At 37.2% G+C, this 20,452-nt stretch overlaps 1 protein-coding gene across 2 annotated transcripts in view; it reads left to right on the top strand.

Moving 5' to 3' along the window:
- The window catches only part of LOC306842684 (CXADR-like membrane protein), an 83,300-nt gene extending 63,679 nt beyond the window's left edge, over positions 1 to 19,621 (top strand). Inside the window, exons 3-7 of one of the 2 annotated variants that reach the window (XM_079373689.1) lie at positions 3,038 to 3,233; positions 8,647 to 8,814; positions 11,889 to 12,011; positions 16,140 to 16,281; positions 16,979 to 19,621. In XM_079373689.1, the coding sequence (XP_079229815.1) occupies positions 3,038 to 3,233; positions 8,647 to 8,814; positions 11,889 to 12,011; positions 16,140 to 16,281; positions 16,979 to 17,318 (969 nt within the window). In that variant the 3' untranslated portion in view covers positions 17,319 to 19,621. Of the gene's footprint in view, positions 1 to 3,037; positions 3,234 to 8,646; positions 8,815 to 11,888; positions 12,012 to 16,121; positions 16,282 to 16,978 lie in introns of both variants that reach the window. The other variant, XM_079373688.1, reaches the window with a different exon arrangement.
- Positions 19,622 to 20,452: the final 831 nt, after the last annotated feature.

The following is a 20,452-nucleotide window of genomic DNA, read 5'->3' on the forward strand; positions in this document are numbered from 1 at the left end:
TTTGTAAGTCACTTTGGATAAAAGCATCTGCTAAATGATTAAATGTGTAAATGTGTTCAATCTCAGCAACTTTTACAGGTATAAATGCTTGGAAATAATATTAAACGTTTTCAAGTCCATTCATTGCATGAAAGCCACCCAATAATCGCAATAAGCTTTGTGCTTTTTTATTACTACACAAAGACTCATCTTTCTATCAATTTTAAGATCAAATACAAACAATAAATGTGTTTTGCACTCTTTTATTTGTAGTGAGATAACTATATTCACCTCAGTTCAATCGGCATGTGAATCAATTATATTTTCCTCTTTAATATTTGCAACACGAAATAAATAGTAATAAATATTTGAATGCATATTGAAAAAAAATCATAATTGAATACAAATGAATGACTCATGAAATCTATCAATTAGAGTTTCAAAAACATCTATAAGCCTATGTTTTATTGCTGGTTTTCATGTTAAGAATGACATGTTGGATGCCACAGACTTTTTTTAATATAGGTGTAATTTTCACATTAACTTCACACAATATAACATGATTTTATTATCGTAATTTTGACTTTATTCTAAAAATAGTATGACGTTAATCTTATTTATTTAGTTAGTTATTTGACACTAAAATGCTGCTGTAGGCTATTTGTACTGCATGCAAACACGATCTTGGCACAGCAGCCCAAAAACCAAAAAAAAAAAATAGTATGAAGTTGACGATCCTGTCTCCCCATAACTCCTCACTGGTTGTGCCTTTAGAGAGAAATGCATATTTACAGATTATATAATGAAAAGTTTTTTTTATTTTAATTATTTCATTTTAAAGTATAGCATTCTATAAATATATTTATCATGTCAGTGAGGCAAGTATTTGCTGAGTTTTGGTTCAGTTTTTGTGAAGCGTTCCTGCTCAAGATTGAGACTGCATAAAGCCACCCTGTTTGTTTTCTTTATTTTACAAAAGCACAACATTTTACTGATATTGTGAGTGCACACAAATAAAACTATTTGCAGTTCCGAATGATGTATACTCTTACCTTTATGAGGAAAACTGACGGCGTATTTTAATTTTCCACTCTTATTAAGAAAAAAAATGCAAGTGATCACGCTAGCGCCTCCATGTCCTTCAAAGTGCGCTTCAGCTTCCACTTTTAGCACAAACGATTGGATGTTTATCTTACTTTTTTGGACATTTATCTTAAATGTTTTCGCTTGAAACAGAAAGTGAAGCGACATGTGGCCAAGTATGGTGACCCATACTCAGAATTTGTGCTCTGCATTTAACCCATCCAAGTGCGCACACACACACACACACACACACCGTGAACACACACCCGGAGCAGTGGGCAGCCAATGCTGTGGAACTTGGGGAGCAGTTGGGGGTCGGTGCCTTGTTCAAGGGTCTCACCTCAATCGTGGTATTGAAGGTGGAGCGAGCGTTGGACATTCACTCCCCCCCACACCAGCAATTCCTGTTGGACCTGATACTCAAACCCACAAGTCTCGGGCCGAGTCTCGGGCCGGCAGGGATTGTAGGTGGGGGGAGTGAATGTCCAGCGCTCTCTCCACCCTCAATACCACGACTGAGGTGCCCTTGAGCAAGGCACCGAACCCCCAACTGCTCCCCGGGCGCCGCAACATAAATGGCTGCCCACTGCTCCGGGTGTGTGTTCACGGTGTATGTGTGTTCACTACTGTGTGTGTGTTCACTACTGTGTGTGTGCACGTTGGATGGGTTAAATGCAGAGCACGAATTCCGAGTATGGGTCACCATACGTGGCAGTATGTCACAGAGAGAGAGAAAAAAGACACAGGCTCGGGTCGGACTCGGGCGGAGGATTCTGATAAGCTGAAACAAGGGCCGGGCCCATGCAGGGCTCTATATTCATTCCCTTGTATTAGACATTTTTTTGTGTTTCTGAGGTATTCTGTGTGTTTTAGCATGTTGATATGTGGCTACTACAGTTGCTAGGTCATTGTTAGTTGGGTAGTAATTTTAAACTGAATGGTTTAGCTTGTTGATATCTGGCTGCTGGTGTTGCTAGGTCATCAATGAGTTGCTATGCATTTCTGAGGTTTTTTAAGTGTTTTTAGCATGATGTTGTGGTTGGTTTTTTAGGTGATTGCTTGTTGGCTGAAATCAAAATCCACCCCAGGTTTCTGTGATAGTCAGGTTTCTAGTGTTTTTTTGTTTGTTTTTTGTATGTATTAAGCCACAAATCATAAGTATGATCAACTAATAATGCCCCTTTCCTTAAAGGGGACCTTTTATGCCTTTTTACAAAATGTAAAATAAGTCTCTGATGTCCCCAGGGTTTGTATGTGACGTTTTAGCTCAAAATATCCCACAGATAATTTTGAATAGCTTGTTTCAGTTGCCACTTTTAGGGCATGAGCCAAAACGTGCCGTTTTTGTCTTTGTCTCTTTGTCTGCTGCTTCTCACTCAGGGCTGTGTTTATGCTAATAGGGCAGAGAGCATCACAAATGGGCGGGACTTTTTCCCTATGGTGATGTGTACCTAGGACGGAATCGCTTGTTCTGAGTGACTGTTTATGATTTATTGGGATTATAAAAAAATGAGTGGGTGGATTTTTACCATTACAGGCTAGTTGTTTTCACACACTGAAGCCACACAACTGTGTTCAAACACCTTATAAAAGTGATTTTTGCTTAATAGGTCCCCTTTATGTATTATTATGTACAAATGGCAAATTATGTGCCACAGTTAATTAGGGTTAGGAGTTTAGTATACTTTCCTACTACTAGTCAACCACTTTTGTATGATAGACCATTATAGTCTGAGTAGATGCCCTATTTCATTTGACATGAATGAAAATAAGGTTATGATAGATTGAATCCTTTGTTTTTTAGAGTTTTTGCACTGGAACTTTGTGGAGGGATCAGTGTTTCATCAGCAAGTGATGCATAATTGTTTGTGTATTTGTTTTTGAGGCTATTTAATTTGGCCTCAACTGAAATATGATCTGATTCCACTGATTTCTTTCATCTATATTTATATGAAAGCTCTGTCTTTCATTTCAGATCATCACATTCTTCAACAACGAGGTCTACACTAACGACAACCATGCCAGTCGTCTGTCCTTTGCGGGTGACTACCTGAATGGAGACGCCTCTCTCCTGATCAGCGATCTGCAGCTGACCGACTCTGGAGAATACCACTGTAAGGTCAAGACCGGCGGCAAATACCACTGGAGCCAAGTCAACCTCATTGTGCTGGGTAAGGCTCATCTTCCTGGAATCAGTGCCCAATCGTTTCCTCCATCAGCCAGCCTCGCTGTGATTCGATTTGATCTTTCAGATTACAAAATTTGGCCATTATTGACATAATCTAGAAATATGATTGGTGGCATTTGCTGACCAGACACTCTCAGCTCTGGTGATGTTTGCTTCACTTTGGATGGTAAATGGAAAGGATGTTAATTTGAAATGGTGGGATGAGGGAGCATTGATTGAGCTCTATCTCTTAAAAACAGAAGAGACAGAATTAGAAGCTTATGTGATTTCTCCTCTTCTAGCAAAACAGTTTACTGTCATCCCAAATGAGGTTCATGAGCTTCTTATGATTTGATATTTTGCTATGTCTGGTTTCCATTATTAGACCGCAGGGTTTCCAAGCCATCATTCAAGCACAGTATCTCTGACACCACATCTCTCAGCCAAGAGAAGAACTGGAAAGAAGCATGTTTCTTTTGATTTAGCCTCATCTCTATCATATGCTCTTGGTGCATAGTTCCTATTTTCATGGACTCGCAGCTTATGCCAAGCAGTTTGAAGTTGTATATCACGTCTTAATTTTATTTACTAAGTCATTTTATTAACAGATTAGTACGCTAGCCACAGAGGGACAGGATATTGGTGAAAAGTTGAAAGAAAGAGAAAGAGAGAGAAATGGGAGGATGGATTGATGTAAATCCGGCCTCCACCCCAGAGTTTCTCTCATTTATTAACATATCACAGAAGATTAGCTCAATACTGCCTTCCCGTAATCCCCCTTCTCCACTCCCTGTCTCTCTCGCTACTCTTCTTCCTCTTTTCTCTCCGTCACTCTTTAGACACATTACCGAGAGAGCTAGTGTTCACATTATGGTGTTATTTTCAGCCTGTATTTTGCCAGTTTATCGAAATTTGCAGTTGAGAACGGATAGAAAATGAGCACGGTAGGGTTGTACCAGTTGTTCTCAAGTTCTTACTTGAATTAGACACACCAGAGTCTCAGTCACTAGAGTCGGGGTACTTGAAGTTGGACTGAAATTATGAATGAACTCTAATTCGGACGCACTCAGGTGAACTGGACACTGAAAATTTGTAAGAGTACATGAAACATACATGAAAAATAAGTATCAACATAAAATAAAGATAACAAGACATTAAAAACTTCTCACACTCAAACTTAATTGGTTAATGATTTGGACTGGGACTCAACAATGTGTATGTACTTGGATCCAAAACTAGTAAATGGTTGCACCATTGGTTCTTAAGGCAGAATGCAGCTTGTAGGTTGTAAGTAATGCATAGTCACACAATACGACATTTACCTTCAGTGATCAAACAGCAGCCCTGATATTCATTCAGTTGTGAGTGAATCCGTTTATCCACATAACTAATAGTAAAACTAAGTTCCCATTGAAATACGAAACTTAATCAGGAAATAGTTTTATATGTACAGTGCCCTCCATAAGTATTGGAACAGTAAAGACAAAATTGCTCTCTTGGCTGTGGAGTCAAGACATTTGCAAATATGATTAAAAGATGAATATGAGACAAAATTACAGAATGTCACATTTTATTATTAGCCGTTTCAACACATACATGTTTTACCAAATAAAAAGAACAGCACTTTTAGATTTCATCCACTCATTGATGTGAGCATAAGTATTGGGACAGTTGAACATAAGGCAGATATAAAAGATTAAAAGCTATTATTTAGTTGCAGATCCCTTGCACACAATCATAGCAGTGAGTCTGTGACCCATTAGTCTCGCTTAACCAGACCTTTTGAAAATCCAGCGTTTAGTTGACCTGATAAGCGGTTGTCGTCACATTTGTAAACATGAAAACTTTCTTCTTTCATGAGGGGGTTTGACTCCACGGCATCTTTGTTTTACCGGTGGACTGAAAATAAAGGCGACACTCGCATCTCCAGGAAATCCGGTTTAATTCAACCAGTCAGATTACGACTTCGACATTCCTGAAGTGTTTCCAGAAAAGTGTGCCATAAGCATCAGACGTTTAGCCAGCGTTCCGTGGGCATGACGTCTGAGGCTGAGGCTAGTGACCCATAGACATCACCAGACTCTTGGTCCCAGCCTTTAATGCAGCCATTTCCAACTGTTGCTTGTTTTGGGGAGTTTCTGCCTTTACTCTCCTCTTCAGCTGGTGAAATTTATGTTCAGTCGGATTTAAATCTGGAAATTCACTTGGGCAATCTAAGACTTTCCATTTCTTTGCCCTTATAAACTCCTTGACTGAACTGGCAGGGTGTTTTGGGTCATTGTCCTGATGCAATATAAAGCACTTCCCAATGAATCTGGTGGCATTTTCTTGAATATTGGTAGGCAAGATGGATTTGTAGCCTTCCAAATTCATTCTGCTCCTGTCATCATACATTAATGACCATGCCATGACACCACCTCCACCATGCTTTACAGATGAGGCTGTATGCTTGGGATCATTTGCAGTTCCGTTTTTTTCTCCACATTTTTGCTTTCCCATCACTTAGATAAAGGTTCATCTTTGTCTCATCGGTCCGTAAACACAGTTCCAAAACTCTTCTGACTCACCTTTGTGCTGTTTTTTGCAAACTCTAATCTTGCCTTTCTGTTTTTGGTGCTGGTCAGAGGTTTGCATCTTGCTGTGTAGCATCTGTAATTCTGTGTCAAAGTCTCCTGAGGACAGTAGATTGTCAGAGCATCACCCCAGCTTTCTGGAAGTTGTTGGTGATTTTACAGACATGTCTTTTAGGGTTCATTTTCACTGCTTTTATGATATGTCTGTCATCAACTACTGTTGTTTTCTCAGCCGATCAGGTCGTTGTTGGTTGCTGGTGTTGCTGGTGGTTTCCAAACTCTTGATTTCTCCATGCCCTATGTTTTTGCTAGAGCTCTAACTGACTTCCTCTTTTCTTTTAGCATCCAAATTCCTTGCTTTTCTCTTAAAGTCAGCTCCCTCATCTTCATTCTGGTTTGTGTGTGTCATCATCGAATGCAAGATTCAGAATACAGAAGTAATGGATATAACTGATACGACACATTCCCTGCGTTTAATATCTGAAGAATTAATGCAACAGGACACAGCTGATCGCTGAGAAAGACCTGTGAGGCAACTGTTTCAATACTTATGCTCACATCAGATAGAGGGATGAACTCTAAAAGTGCTGAACTTCTTAGCTGGTAAAACATCTATGTGTTGAATCACCCAATAATAAAATGTGACATTCTGTAGTTTTGTCTCATATTCATCTTTTAATAATATTTGTAAATGTCTTGACTCCACAGCCAACAGATCAATTTCATCTTTACTGTTCCAGTACTTATGGAGGGCACTGTATGTCTGTAAGGAGCAATAAATACTGTGGTGCAACCAGCCCCAGTAATTTACACAAGTCTCACAGACATTAATCATTAGGCTGTGGGTCCAAAACTGTGGAGATGTTTAATAAATTGCCTGCAACAATGTTCCCTCTAAGCTCTGCTTGTTTCTTGAGATTTCCTGAATCAGAGCTAAATGAATGGGCATCGTTTCAATTGGAGTCCATCCGCATGTCCATTGATTTTCAATATGGAGTTGAAGCTGTGAAAAATCTTGTTTGCTGATTGTTTTATGAGATAAGTAAATCATTGGTAGTGTGATCATTGGTTGTCCAGCTGTGTTTGTGTAATTAGCCTGTGTATTTAAGTTCCTGCCTGTTCAGTTTTGTGTCATCTAGTCTACTCGTTACTTCCCGGTGTTCCTGTCTGTGTCTACCTTGCCTTGTCTCGTTTGGAGTCATTAAAGACTATTATTTGAGTTTACTCCTCGTCTCCGTGTTCCTCGTGTGTGCACCGTGACAGTTATAGATTTTATTAATTAATTTTTAAATTAGTTTTCTTTTTTTTTCTTTTTTTTGTCAAAGTGTTAGTAAATTGGTTGTGTTTTTGTAATTTTTAAATATGTCTACATAGTTTTTTATTAATAGTTATTTCTGTTTTAACTTTAATTATTTGAAGTTAAACTGTGTGTGTGTGTGTGTGTGTGTATGTGTGTATTTTTTTTTTTTACAGTGTATTTTATTGAAAGTAACACATGATTTTATTTTTTGTTATGATTTTAGTTTTTGTTTTAATTTTAGTTAACTAATATTCTTAATCATGATACACTTAAAAAAATTCTGGGACACAAATCTGAGACCACTTTTTGCATTTTTCTAATTTAATACAAAAAAATTAATTGCAAATTAGGTAACACTTTATTTTGATAGTCCACTTTAGGTATTCTACTAACAGTAACTTTGCAACTACGTCTCAACTAGCAGTCATTAGAGTATTAGTAGACTGTTTGTTTAATATCTTCTAACACTTTATTTTGATGGGTCCACAACATACAACATTCTGACCTATAAGAAACTTTGCAAGTAAATATCAACTTATTCTACTAACCCGAAACCTACCCTAACAGTCTACTCTGAGAATTAATAGACATACAGTTGCAAATTAATGAGAATTAGTTGACATGTAGTTACAAAGTTACTTATAAAAAAACTATTCACTGCACTGCAGTATATGGAGTGTTTCTGTTCAGGTGGCTAAAGCATCTGCCCATTTACATATAAATAGATTTAGCTCTGCTAGAACAATAATTTGAGGATATATCGACTATGAAACCTCCATATTTTTCAATCATTGCACATCCCATCCATGCAGACAAAATAATGTTTTGGCTGTGGACCTAAGACAAACAAATATAGACTGAATTGGTGCCTGCATCCTTCTGGTGTGTTTGTGTGTTTATAGAGAGGGTCAGTAAGGCCAAAGGGGCCACAGAGGTCTACAGGCTGTCTCTTAACTGCCATTCAGCCTCGAGACAAATCCCTCTGGACAGGCCTGTCTAACTGACCTCAGAACAGTTTAGAGCAGTGCTGCGGTAAGCAGGATGCCAGTGGGACTGATCTGAGGTCACTTGGTAACTGTTGTGAGGAAGTGAGATCTTTGAAGGTCAGAGGCGAGTTCAAAACAGTCAGCGCGCAGGACAACAAATCCTGACCCCTGCCTCACCAGATGTCACAATTCAGACTGATTGTCTCTTTGATATTGATTTCCCTCCAAAAAATGTCAGTGTGCTGTGTTTGCAAGTTTTAGTTTCATCTGAAATTTTGAAGTACTGCTTCAACATGTCAAACTATATATTGATTGACACTATATACACAAACAGCATACTAGCAAAAAAATAAATAAATAAATAACTCTTAATGTTAAATACATTTTAATAAAACCTGTAACTAAAGGGTAGTTGGTTCGCAACCACAAGGGTTGATCCTTGAAGTTTCACTGTTATGCCCATGAAAACGGCATTTAATATTCCATAGTAAGCTGCTTTGGATATAAAAATTAAATGAGTAATTAGTAAACTTAACATGAGCATTTTCTCGTTCACAGTGAAGCCGTCTAAACCCCGCTGCTGGATGGATGGCCGGCTTCTGGAGGGAAGTGATGTGAAACTGAGCTGTAAGTCTTCAGACGGATCTGACCCTATTCACTACAAATGGGAGAGAGTTCTGGATAAGGGCAAGAGCGTGGGAAAACTGCCTCCCCTCGCACTCATTGGTGAGTCAAACACCCCAAAGCCTAGCAAACGAGACTAGAGTGTATCATAACTTATTCTGGTCTGTACAGTTCCTTGCTGCTGACTGTCTCAAATAATAATCTCGAAAGATCTGATGCCATGAAATTCACACGCTTTAGCATCGAGTAGTTTCTGCACAGAAGTGCTGATTGTTGCAGATTAAACCTGTGCACTCTGAATCGCAGACGTTGCATGGCAAACAGACAATGGGATTAGAAGAGATCTCAACAGCTCAATTGATATTAGCCTATATGCATTAGGGCTGTGCGGTATTATATCGGTAAATGCAGTATGATCGAAATCACAAACATAATCTACTCACTCACACATGCCTTCAAATATATTTTACATTCAGTTCTGTTCAGAAAATACATTAATACAAATATTTTAAAAAGTAATATTGTGAAATAACATTACAAATTTCAAATAAATGTTTTCTATTTGAATACATCTTAAATGTTTTCTGAAACATGAAATTTCTTTTGAAAAATGAAATTTATTCCTGTGATCAAAGCTGAATTTTCAGCATCATTACTCCAGTCTTCAGTGTCACATGATCCTTCAGAAATCATTCTAATATCATGATTTGCTGTTCAACAAACATTTATTTTTATTAAAAATATATATATATATATATTATATACGGTATGTTAAAAATGGTTGTGATATTCAGTATTTTGTGGAAACACAATATTTTTATTATATAAAAATATTATATTATATTATATTATATTATATTATTATATTATATTATATTAATTTCCAGAGCATGTAGTAAATAATTGTCATCAGTACTGTTTTAGTATGATCGAGATACTATTATATTGTTTAATTTTATTTTAATGTTTAATTAATTTTTGCATATTTGTTATTATTATTTTAATGTTGTATTTTTTGTCAATTTATTTTTTTGTCATTTTGCTGTGTGTGTGTGTTTGTTTGTTTGTTTATTTCCTGTTTAAGTTTTATTTATTGCATCGAGTTTAAATGAATTAAATTGTATTTTAATTCAGTTAAAGGATTTATGTCAGTTCAGGATTCTCTGATGAATAGAAAGTCTTTTACAGTCACTTTCGATCAACTGAATGCATGCTTGCTGAATAAAAGGATTAATTTCTTGCTTTTTTCAACTTTTGAATCGTTGTTTCCAGCTTAACTCAAGATTTCAAGATTTTTATTTGTCACATAGACAATTATACAGGGTATAACCAGCAGTGAAATGTAGGGTGTAAAATATTACTGAAAACTGATTAGCATTACTTTTGCAACGCGTTACTCCTACCAGTGAACTATACTATGAAATAAGATTTTACTGTGATAAACTATGAAATTAGAATGACAAATTTCAGTTACACCACCCATGTCTAGAATGCATCATATGGACCTTGGGTAGGCTAAAAAATGACTAAACAATGTTTCAACTACATAATAAAATACAGCAAAAGAAGATGCTCAACAGCCTTTGGCAGTTATTCCATTAGAATTCAATCTCATTGGGTTCTGCTTGGGAAAACAAAACAACAAATATGCAAGAGCTACACAAATTCAAGTGCAATGTGGCTTTGCAGATGGGACGGAGTAATGCACTGATTCAGAACGATCTCTCCTGCTGACACCAGATCATCAGAGCCACATATTATTTTACAATCTATTTAGCCGTATGCAGTCAGTGCTGCAGACCCTCAGCAATTAACCATCCTCATCAATGACCACCTGCTCACTCTAATCAGCTTTCTTTGGCCGATAAACCGTCCACCGCCCCAGAATTCACCAGATGATGGGACTGGGATGCAGGGATGAAAGAGGAGGCGTTAGATCCTGGATGAGTAAATGATCCCGGCGTCTCCAATCGCTCCGGCTGACAAACGCTCCTCGGCTGAAGACGCACGTGAGGTTCTCAGTTCTCAGGACACGAGCGCTTTCTCACCGGCTACAGGAAAACATTTACTGTTCATCTCATCCGCTGGAGTTCAGCAGAACCGTGAATCACTTTGACACACTCAAACATTAATTAATTCACTGCATGGGCTCTCTCTCACTTCACTCCCTGATTAAAACACTCTGTTTGATTGAAGCCTGTAAAGCAGTGTGGTAAAGGAAGTAGTAAAAGACGGGTAACACTTCTGACGCTGTTTTGTAGCTTCAGGACTGAAGAGTGACTAATATAATAATCCTGCTTCATCAGCATTGTTTCCTTAAGCAGTGGACATAATATACATGAAAACTAACAAAGAAGAAAAAACCTTCATAATAAGACAAAACACACCTATATCTAATTCTTCTTAGGGGGCTGGTGGTGATTTTAACCCTTTAAAGTCGTGATGTAATGGAAGCAGCATCAGATTGTTTCTTCTGTATTGTGACATGTATCCGAGTGAAACGGTTCAGTGCATCTGTTATTGATGGATGGAGGCAGATATGAAAATTGTTATTTCATGCTGACTTTATTTTTTTAATTTTTTTGACTTAATGCGTATATGTGCCAAAATAAATATTGCCATGAAAAGACTTATAATTAAATATATAAAAATATTGAATTTAATACAAGACAGTGTGGACTACATTATGAATAAAGAAAAATCAATAGCTACATTTTTGAAGTTTGTTCAATTTGGTATGCTTGTTAAAATAAGTATTTTTTTACTGAATAGTGTCTACATAGAAAATAAGAAATATATGATATTATATTATAATTGTCATCAGTTTTATCTTAATATGATATTTTGTCTTTATATTTTCTGTTTTCGTTTTAATTTAAGTTTTAGTATTTTTAGTAATTTTGTTGTGTTTTTGAACATTTTTTTCAGTTTTAGCGAGTATACTGTAGCGAGTAACTAAATGAAAATGAAAAATTTAGCATTTTCAACTTTTTTCATTTTTACATTTAAGTTATTTCAAGTAACATACATTTTAGTTGTAGTTAACTAAACCTGATTGTCATCACTCTGTCTTATGTGTGGCTGAAGAAATAAACAATTACAATTGCCAAAACGTCCACCTAATTACCAATAGATTGTGGTTGTGTTCAGCTATATAAATTGCTTTCTATTTTCAGATCTGAAGAACCCAGAGATCGTGACCTTGAGGAACTTGACGCAGGACAGCTCTGGGGTCTACAAGTGCACCGCCAGCAACGATGTAGGAGAGGAGAACTGTATCATCGAGGTCACAATGCAATGTGAGTTCTGCTATGAGGTCAGCCTGTGCCCCGGGCCGCAGACGGCTGTAATTAGTGTGGATGTTATGATACTCTGATCTGAGATCAGTCGGTGGTGGTGCTTTTAGCTTGGAGCTACAGCCTCAGTGTGATGGATGGAGGCTGTTTCCACACTGCAGAGAGCTGGCTTTTATTATGGGGATCAGGGATATGACACCAGTGTTTTGTCACACGCAGCTTAAATGTTGGGCAGTTTCATTTTATTTGTGTTCATTTATTTAAACTGTATTTTTTTTTTATTATTTTTAAAAGATAATTGTGACTTTTTATCTCAGAATAATTTCTTTTTTTTTTTTTTTTTTTGCAAATGTGAGTTCGCATCTCACCATTCTGACATTATTTTCCTCAGAAATTTGCATTTATTATTTTTTTCTGTCACAAAATAAAAAAATAAAAAGGTATTATAAAGGTATTATAAAAGTTCAATTTGTACGTTTCTTCTCATAATTATGAGTTTATATCTTGCAATTCTGATTATATATATCTCTCAATTTTGAGTTTATATCTTAATTCTGTTTTTCCCCCCACCAAAAAATTAAAATTCAGGGAGGAAATAAATTCTCCCTCGTAATTTCAAGTTTATGTCTAACTTGAAACCTTTGTTTTTTAGTAATTTTGTTGTGTTTTTGAACTTTTTATTTCCGTTTTAGCAAGTACACCATTAAACTAAATGAAAACTAGTACTTATTTTAAGTAATGGAAGATTTTACTATGGTTTTAATAGTTAAATAATAACCCTGCATGATTTTTTTTTTTTTTTCAGAATTACAAATTTATATCTTGCAGTTCTTTTTTTTTCTGCCACAAAATAAAATATGTAATTGCAGCTGTTCTTCTCACAATTCAGGCGTTTTTCTTTCTACTCGTCTAATATCTCTCTGAGAGGTATAAACTCCAAGCTTCCATTTGAAAACTTTTTTCATGTTCACTTTGCCTCCTTTCCTCCCCGCTCTCTCTCTCTCTCTCTCTCTCTCTCTCTCACACACACACACACACACACACAAACACACTTTCTATGAGCACTGGGAACTACAGAAAGCCAGAGTGTGGCTATTTGTCATCAGTCTTGCTCAAACAGCCATCCTTCAGTGTTTGTGTGTAATGGTTTTGGAAGAGGCATACGAATTTAATGCTCACCAGAGGAAAAGATTGAGAGAGTTATATAGACACTTGACAACTGTCCTGCACTTAGGTCTTGTGCTAGTCTTTCTCAACACAGGAAATGAAAAGAGTTCATGTGGAAGAGGAATTTTGCGGTTGTGGCTGGCAAAGTTTAATTTGGGTCTGCCTAATTCACTTTCACTCGCAACATATCTCATGAGAACATTAATAAAGTGTAACTACCATATGGGCTCCCCTGCTAATATAACATTTAAACAGTGAACAAATCAAAAGCTCTTTGTCAAACAAAAATGAATGGCTCTTAAAGATGCACTCAGTAAATTATATTTATGTAGTGCTGGCCGATATGACAGTGAACTTATACTGACACCCAGCGGCATGAATTTAGAAGCTGAAGTTTTCAGATACTGTAGAAACAATACTGTACCATTAGCAGGCAGGCATGATTAATTTATTAAAGCTGCAGTCCGTAACTTTTTTGGCTAAAAATGATCTGAAATCTATATTTGAGCAAGTACATAACCAGCCAGTGTTCAAAACCATCGCCATACTTTAGCCTGATTCAAAGCAGTTAGCTTTAATAATGTTTTCTAATTTGAGTGGTACAGGTAGGTTTTCGAGGGAAATTCGAGCATGGCACGTCTGTAAACATAAAGAAGTTATCCCGGCTAGTAGGCTATTGCATGTGAGGATCCTGCAGGTGATGGGTAATTTAAAGCCTTTTCTCACAGCAGCTAGAATAATTAAATGTATCATTTTGAAATGTGCATCTGATTACAGATAGCTTGGGATTACACAGGATTTGTATTTTAAAGACAACCAGTTCGAAGGGAGCATAATTTGCTTTTAGGGTTAAAAGAATTTCGTAATGGTATGACAATTAGAAATTGAAATCTAGACGCTAATACACACTATATTCATTAACACGCAATGCTGATGTTGTTAACAATAATAATTTGAGAATAAAGTATAACAATAATAATAATTTGCACGGTTTGATGTGATATGAGCTAACCGATCTTTAGATTAAATCACCATTGGTAGAGCAATGTATTGTAATTGTACTTTTTTCTTCAGTTGGTCAGAACAAACGTGGCAGACTTGTTCAGATGGCAATATATGGTGAAAATTCTTATGTGGGTCATATATTCCAGGACATAGGATAGAATCTGTGATTTCGAAGTACAGTAAATATCCACACTGGTGCGGTGACTGACTGCCACACATACTCCTCAAAACATTAGATTCATCTGCGCTGGAGCCGTGCCAACTCACAACCCCACGCACGGAAGATAATTCCGCAAACAGTTGCAATTGCAGGTTTTCAAACAGAGATGGCGACAAAGAGACAAAACTTACGGACTGCAGCTTTAATCAAGCAAAATAACCAATGAGGTAACCTGCTCTATGTAAAAAAAGAAAGCACTTTGTAATAAAGTCCCATAAATTGCATTAACTAACAATTACAAACAATAAGCAATACATTTTTACACTATTTAGTGTAAATAGTTACACTATTTATTAAGCTTTGTTAATAATAGCAAATATTTAATAAAAAATGCTGTTATTAGACTTATAATATGACTGGGGTTTTCAACTCATATGATAGGAAATTATTTTAAAGTTTTTATTGAGATTAAAAATCCTTTGATGCACCTTTAAGTGCTAATAACAGATGTTATATTTTGAGTAATATTTATTAGTACAGCATTGCATGTCAAACAAATGTCATTTGTGACCCTGGAGCACAAAACCAGTCATAAGTAGCTCGGGTATAACTGTAGCAATAGCCATTGTATGGATCAAAATTATAATTTTTTCTTTATTTTTCTTTTTTTGCCAAAAATCATTAGGATATTAAGGAAATATCATGTTCCATAAAGATATTTTGTAAATTTCCTACTGTAAATATATCAAAACTTAATTGTTGATTAGTAATATGCATTGCTAAGAACTTCATTTGGACAACTTTAAAGGCAAATTCTCAGGATTTTGATTGTTTTGCACCCTCAGATTCCAGATTTCCAAATAGTTGTATCTTGGCCAAATATTGTCCTATCCTAACATACTATACATCAATGGAAAGCTTATTTATTCAGCTGCCAGATGATGTATCTCTTAATGTAAATCTCAATTAAAACAAATTACCCTTATGACTGGTTTTGTGGTCCTTGGTCACATTTGTTCTTACTTCAGATACATATTTTGAGAGTCAAGTTGGTGTACAAATGATTCATATCCATGTGCATTGATGTAAAACAAACAATTACATTTGAATAAAATTAAACATGGCTTGTATACATTCAGCTATAGTTGAAATTAGTTTTTTTATAATAAAACAATTGCTTATAAAAGCGACTTTATTGCTTATAAAAGCGACTTTATTGCGACCTTAATAGCTGATTTTTTTTAATAACAAAACAATTTTATCACAGTTAAGGATGGATAAGTGAAATGTTTCTCTGCTTTGCACTACACCTAAGAACACTGCTTTACCAGCGTAAAATTATTTTTGCACATTTATGTATGTGTGCATTTTTAAACACGTTTGTATATGTTACAAAACAATGAAATTGAGGCTATTTATCTCGCAATTCTGACTTCTTTTGTCAGAATTGAGTGATATAAACCTTCAACTGCAAGTTATAAAGTCAAAATTGTATGATATAACTCCCAGTTGTGACTTTTTTTCTATAACTTGCAATTCTGGCTTTATTTCCTGTAGCTGTGGATTTATGTCTCTTTAAAAAATTGATTTGTGAGAGGAAAGTCACAATTATCTATTTTTTTTACAAGCTTGATAGAAACACGCTTGGATATAATGTAAAATATTAGCATTTTCACTTGTGTTAGGCTTTTGCACCCTACTGTAAATAACTATAATTATTTCATTTTGTATTTTACTTGACATCATATGAAGACGTGGTGTGGTGTAATGAGGCGTGACAGATGTGCTGCTGTGTGCAGATGTGCGGGGCATGGGTGTGGTGGCTGGAGCCGTGGTTGGTGTTTCATTCGGCGTTCTGCTCCTCATTCTCATCATCTGGCTGGTCTTCCGCAAGAAGGAGAAGAAGAAATATGAGGAGGAGGAGACGCCTAATGAGATCAGGTGAGATTGTGTTTTTATAGATCCACTTTAACTCTTAATATTCCTGCAGCAGATAGACTGCTACTGCTTTTGGATGCAGGATGATAGACTCCTCATATAGTCTTCAGGACAGTCTTCAGACAGTGACAGAACTGCACTGTTTGTGTTCACATCAATAATGCAGCCACAAACCACGGCAGTACAGTATCTCTGAATTATGCACAGACAAACATACGGGGAGCGTTCCTGAGCACGTTGACTTTCATGTCACAGTGGAATCTCTCGATATGTTCAGTTGTGGAATATTATCCCAGTTTAGCATGTTTAGCACATTTATTTTTGATTAAGCTCCCTGCAACCTTAATCGCTGATGCCTAACTTGTAGGATACCAAATTGATATGAAATCAACTCAAATTTAATTATTTTCACTATAAAAAAAACTAATATGCTATTATATATAATATCTCCTTTATTATAAAAAAGTATAATAAAGACATAAACAAAGCAAACAGTGCCTAAAGTTTTTTTCTGTCTATTAGAATATTTAATCTATTTATTTATTTATTTATAAATGTATGTTAAATGGTGGCAATGGAGGTCCAAACTACAATTCTAGACTATTTCTATTGATTGATTGATTGATTGATTGACTTCGAATCAATGCACCGATATTTTTGACATCTGTAACCAATGTCCATATTTCTGTTATTTTTGCAGAGAGGATGCAGAAGCGCCTAAAGCCAAGCTGGTCAAGCCCAACTCTCTCTCCTCGTCTCGCTCTGGCAGCTCCCGCTCCGGTGCCTCCTCCACACAGTCCATGGTGCACAACAGCGCACCCCGAGGCCAGCGTCCACGGCCACCTGCTGTCGCCGCCCTCAAGGAGAATGGACAGCCCCACGGGTATCCCCAGTCTCCCCCGGCCTACACCCAGGTCGTGCCTAAAACCCCAGAACCCCCGGCCACCCCAAAATTCAGACCCCCCAATCCTCCAGTGGGCATGTCCATCCCGGCGGGCATCATGGTCCCTGCTCAAAGCAAGGCCTTTCAGACAGTGTAGAGAGTAAAGGAAGCGCGGCCTGGTGCGGGTCTCCGTACAAGACACCCACAGTGACTCTTCCAAAAGTTGCAACTACGATTGGAAAAATAAAATACACACAAAAAATAAAAGCATAATTAAAAATTAAAATCAATCATATAAAATCAAAAAAGTTGAATGCATATTTACAAGGGAAAATACACAGTGCTTGCCCCCTTCTGAAATATTAAAAGAAAACAAGGGAGGAACTGAAGAACAATATTTTTTTTTATTCTTATTCTTTAGATTCCCTACCCTTCTTTTGATCTCATGGCACAGTCTGACCCTTTTTCACATTATTTGTTTTGCTTTCACTTCTTGGGCTCTTGAAGGCATTGTGGGCGGTGGGGTGGAAAGATTTCCCCAAGTGCAGTTTATTTATTTATTGCATCAGAAAGGCTAAAGGTCCAAGGGCAGGATGGGTTTATGAAACATGACGGCGAGTGGAAGGACCAGCCGACTCTGAAGAGAAATTAAGGATATTATCCAAGAACATGAACTGTCCATCTCATTCCCATTCAATTTTCCCAGAATGCAATGCAATATCGACTGTGGCTCAGACATCAAAATCGAAGGCAATCTTATTAATACCTTATCAAACCCACTAAGAAGAACTGAAGTGATCGAAGAAATGGTCCTTGATGGACATTTCAGCACGTGGATGATGCCGTGTCATTGATGTAGCGGCACGGAGAGACTTTAACAGTTCAGTCATCATATAACACACACTGTGGGGCGAATTCACTGAACAGTTTCACTACCTTAGCATGCTATATTTCATAAAAAAACACCCGTTTAACTGTATTTAAAAGATGCCATTGTCATTGGTTTTTGCGCAAACCTACTTTTTCTATGTAAATTAGGCTGATATTGTATCTTTTCATCAAAAATCACTGCTACTATTGTCTTGCTTTTACTGCTCACAGATGCAGATGGTAAAAGAAATGCAGTATAAGATGTTTTCTATAGCAGCGATAATTCATCAAATGATGATTAAATGATGGAAGAAGAGCGTTCTATCTGGTAAACCTTTATTTTGGTAATTACTTCCAATAGCTATAAGTAACTTTGCAACTACATATCAACTAGCAGTCATTAGAGTATTAGACTGTCTACTTAATATCTGCTAAAATTTTATTTTGATGGTTCCCAACAGACATTCAACTGATTATAAGTAACCTTGAAAGTTCGTCAATTTATTATATTAACCCTAATCCTAACCTAACAGTCTACTGATACTCTAATGAGAATTAGTTATCATGTAGTTGCAAAGTTACTTAGTAGAATGTCTGAAGTTGACTATCAAAATATATCTTGATGTGTCATGCAGTCAAGCGCATTTTAATCACCGTTTCAGGTGCCTTGCATTGCTGTATGTACATTCCTAGTAAAGTACGCCAGATTGCAGTAATCTGCTGTATCCTTCACAATCTAGTGCTCAGAACTGACCTGTGTAACAACGGCGCGAGTGATTTGCACAATTCCATTCGGGAACTGGATGTTAAAAACTCGACTTGTGGAAATCAACAATGGAATTGGCATGTGCAATTGATCCTTAGTGAATTCCCCCTGTGTGTCAACTGCTCTCTACACACTGCTATGATTTTTTACAGTTAAATCTATGTATATACATGGAGTGTACTGTACGTCCTTGACAGAAAGTCTGCGGTCTGGTTTTGGATGTCACCCTCAGTGTTTCATGGACTTAAGTTTGTATTACATACCGACCGCGGTATATTTGTTACAGCTGTATTTCCAATGATACTGAAACCAAAACCTGTCACAAATACTATGAATGTGTATAAGTCGAAGATAGTGTTGGTTTTTATTTATTTTTTCCTTCTTTTTTAAAATACCCAGTGGTACTGCATAATAGCAAATGAGGCACAAGTAACTTTGGACTATAATCTCACAGTACTGTTGACAAGTAAATGAAAGGGAATGCCATAACAGGGACTTATGTACAGAGCGTGTGTGAAACTAGTGCGTTTGTGCGCATTTGCGGTACTCTCCTTCTAGTTCGTGTATGCACCACGGTACCGTCCCAGGACTCTCCTAGGACCCTCCAACAACAGGCTGTCTCAAGATGGCTGGCTCTTTGTGCCAGGCGCCCTGCGGCTTCCTCCGCCAAGCGCTGTCAAAACCCTCTCCATTAGCCATGTCTCAAAGCCCCTGGGGAGACCTTGCTTGGTGCATTTGTGAAATCTGAAATGGACAAGTTGCCTGTTTTGAATTCTTCCCCCGAGATTGCTTTTGTCCTTGATTCTTTGCAATGTACCAGACACAAAAAAAAGGAAGCCATGTGTAAAACGGCCCCCATCAGAGGGAGAGAGAGCGCTCTGGCACAAAGAGGCGGACCAAACACAGCCCCACGAATAATGTACATTCGGTAGTCATGATGCTGTTTTATATTGTACATACAGATAAATATACGCACACAATATCCTTTAAGTTATCAGTTGAAGATTGGGGTTATAGGCCATAATAAAGATGTAGATGAGGTATTATGCATTTTCAGAGAGTAATAATTGGTCATTGTAGCCCTTGACCCACTAAGCTCCCTTTAATAAGTTAAATAATTTCTTTCTTAATGGATACTTGTATATCTGCCATTGATGGACCTTAATATTTAAGAGAGGAAAAGCCAAAAGACATGATGAAGCAAACATACAACACTCTTTTTGGGCCACTTTCAAGTGTATGTGCCAACCTTGTCCGTCATTCTTATTGGGTTGCAGTCCGTAATATAGCCGAGTGCTGCCTATGCCAATTCGCCGCCTTCCTGTTACCTTCCCCAGCAATTGTGTTTGATACACACCAATATACTTCTTCCCAAGTGTACACACACACTACTTCCCAAGTGTACACAGCCTAACACGACCTCATCAATAGAGACACACTCGAGACGCGCTCTCCAGCGCTGCATTCTCCACGAGGCGGTGTAGGCGGTGTTGCTGGCTGAACTGTTGTCAGTAAGTGTGATCAATGGGTTGTCATGCAGAGTGGGGAGTGAATGATGGGAATTGTAAGGAGAACACAGGGTCCAAACCCTACAGAGTTTCTCCAATACCTTTACCCCCAAAACAGAGAGCGAGACGAAACCCATCCAATTGGGC

The sequence above is a fragment of the Barbus barbus genome (genome assembly GCF_936440315.1).
Source record: "Barbus barbus genome assembly, chromosome: 23".
In the NCBI taxonomy this organism is placed as follows: domain Eukaryota; kingdom Metazoa; phylum Chordata; class Actinopteri; order Cypriniformes; family Cyprinidae; genus Barbus; species Barbus barbus.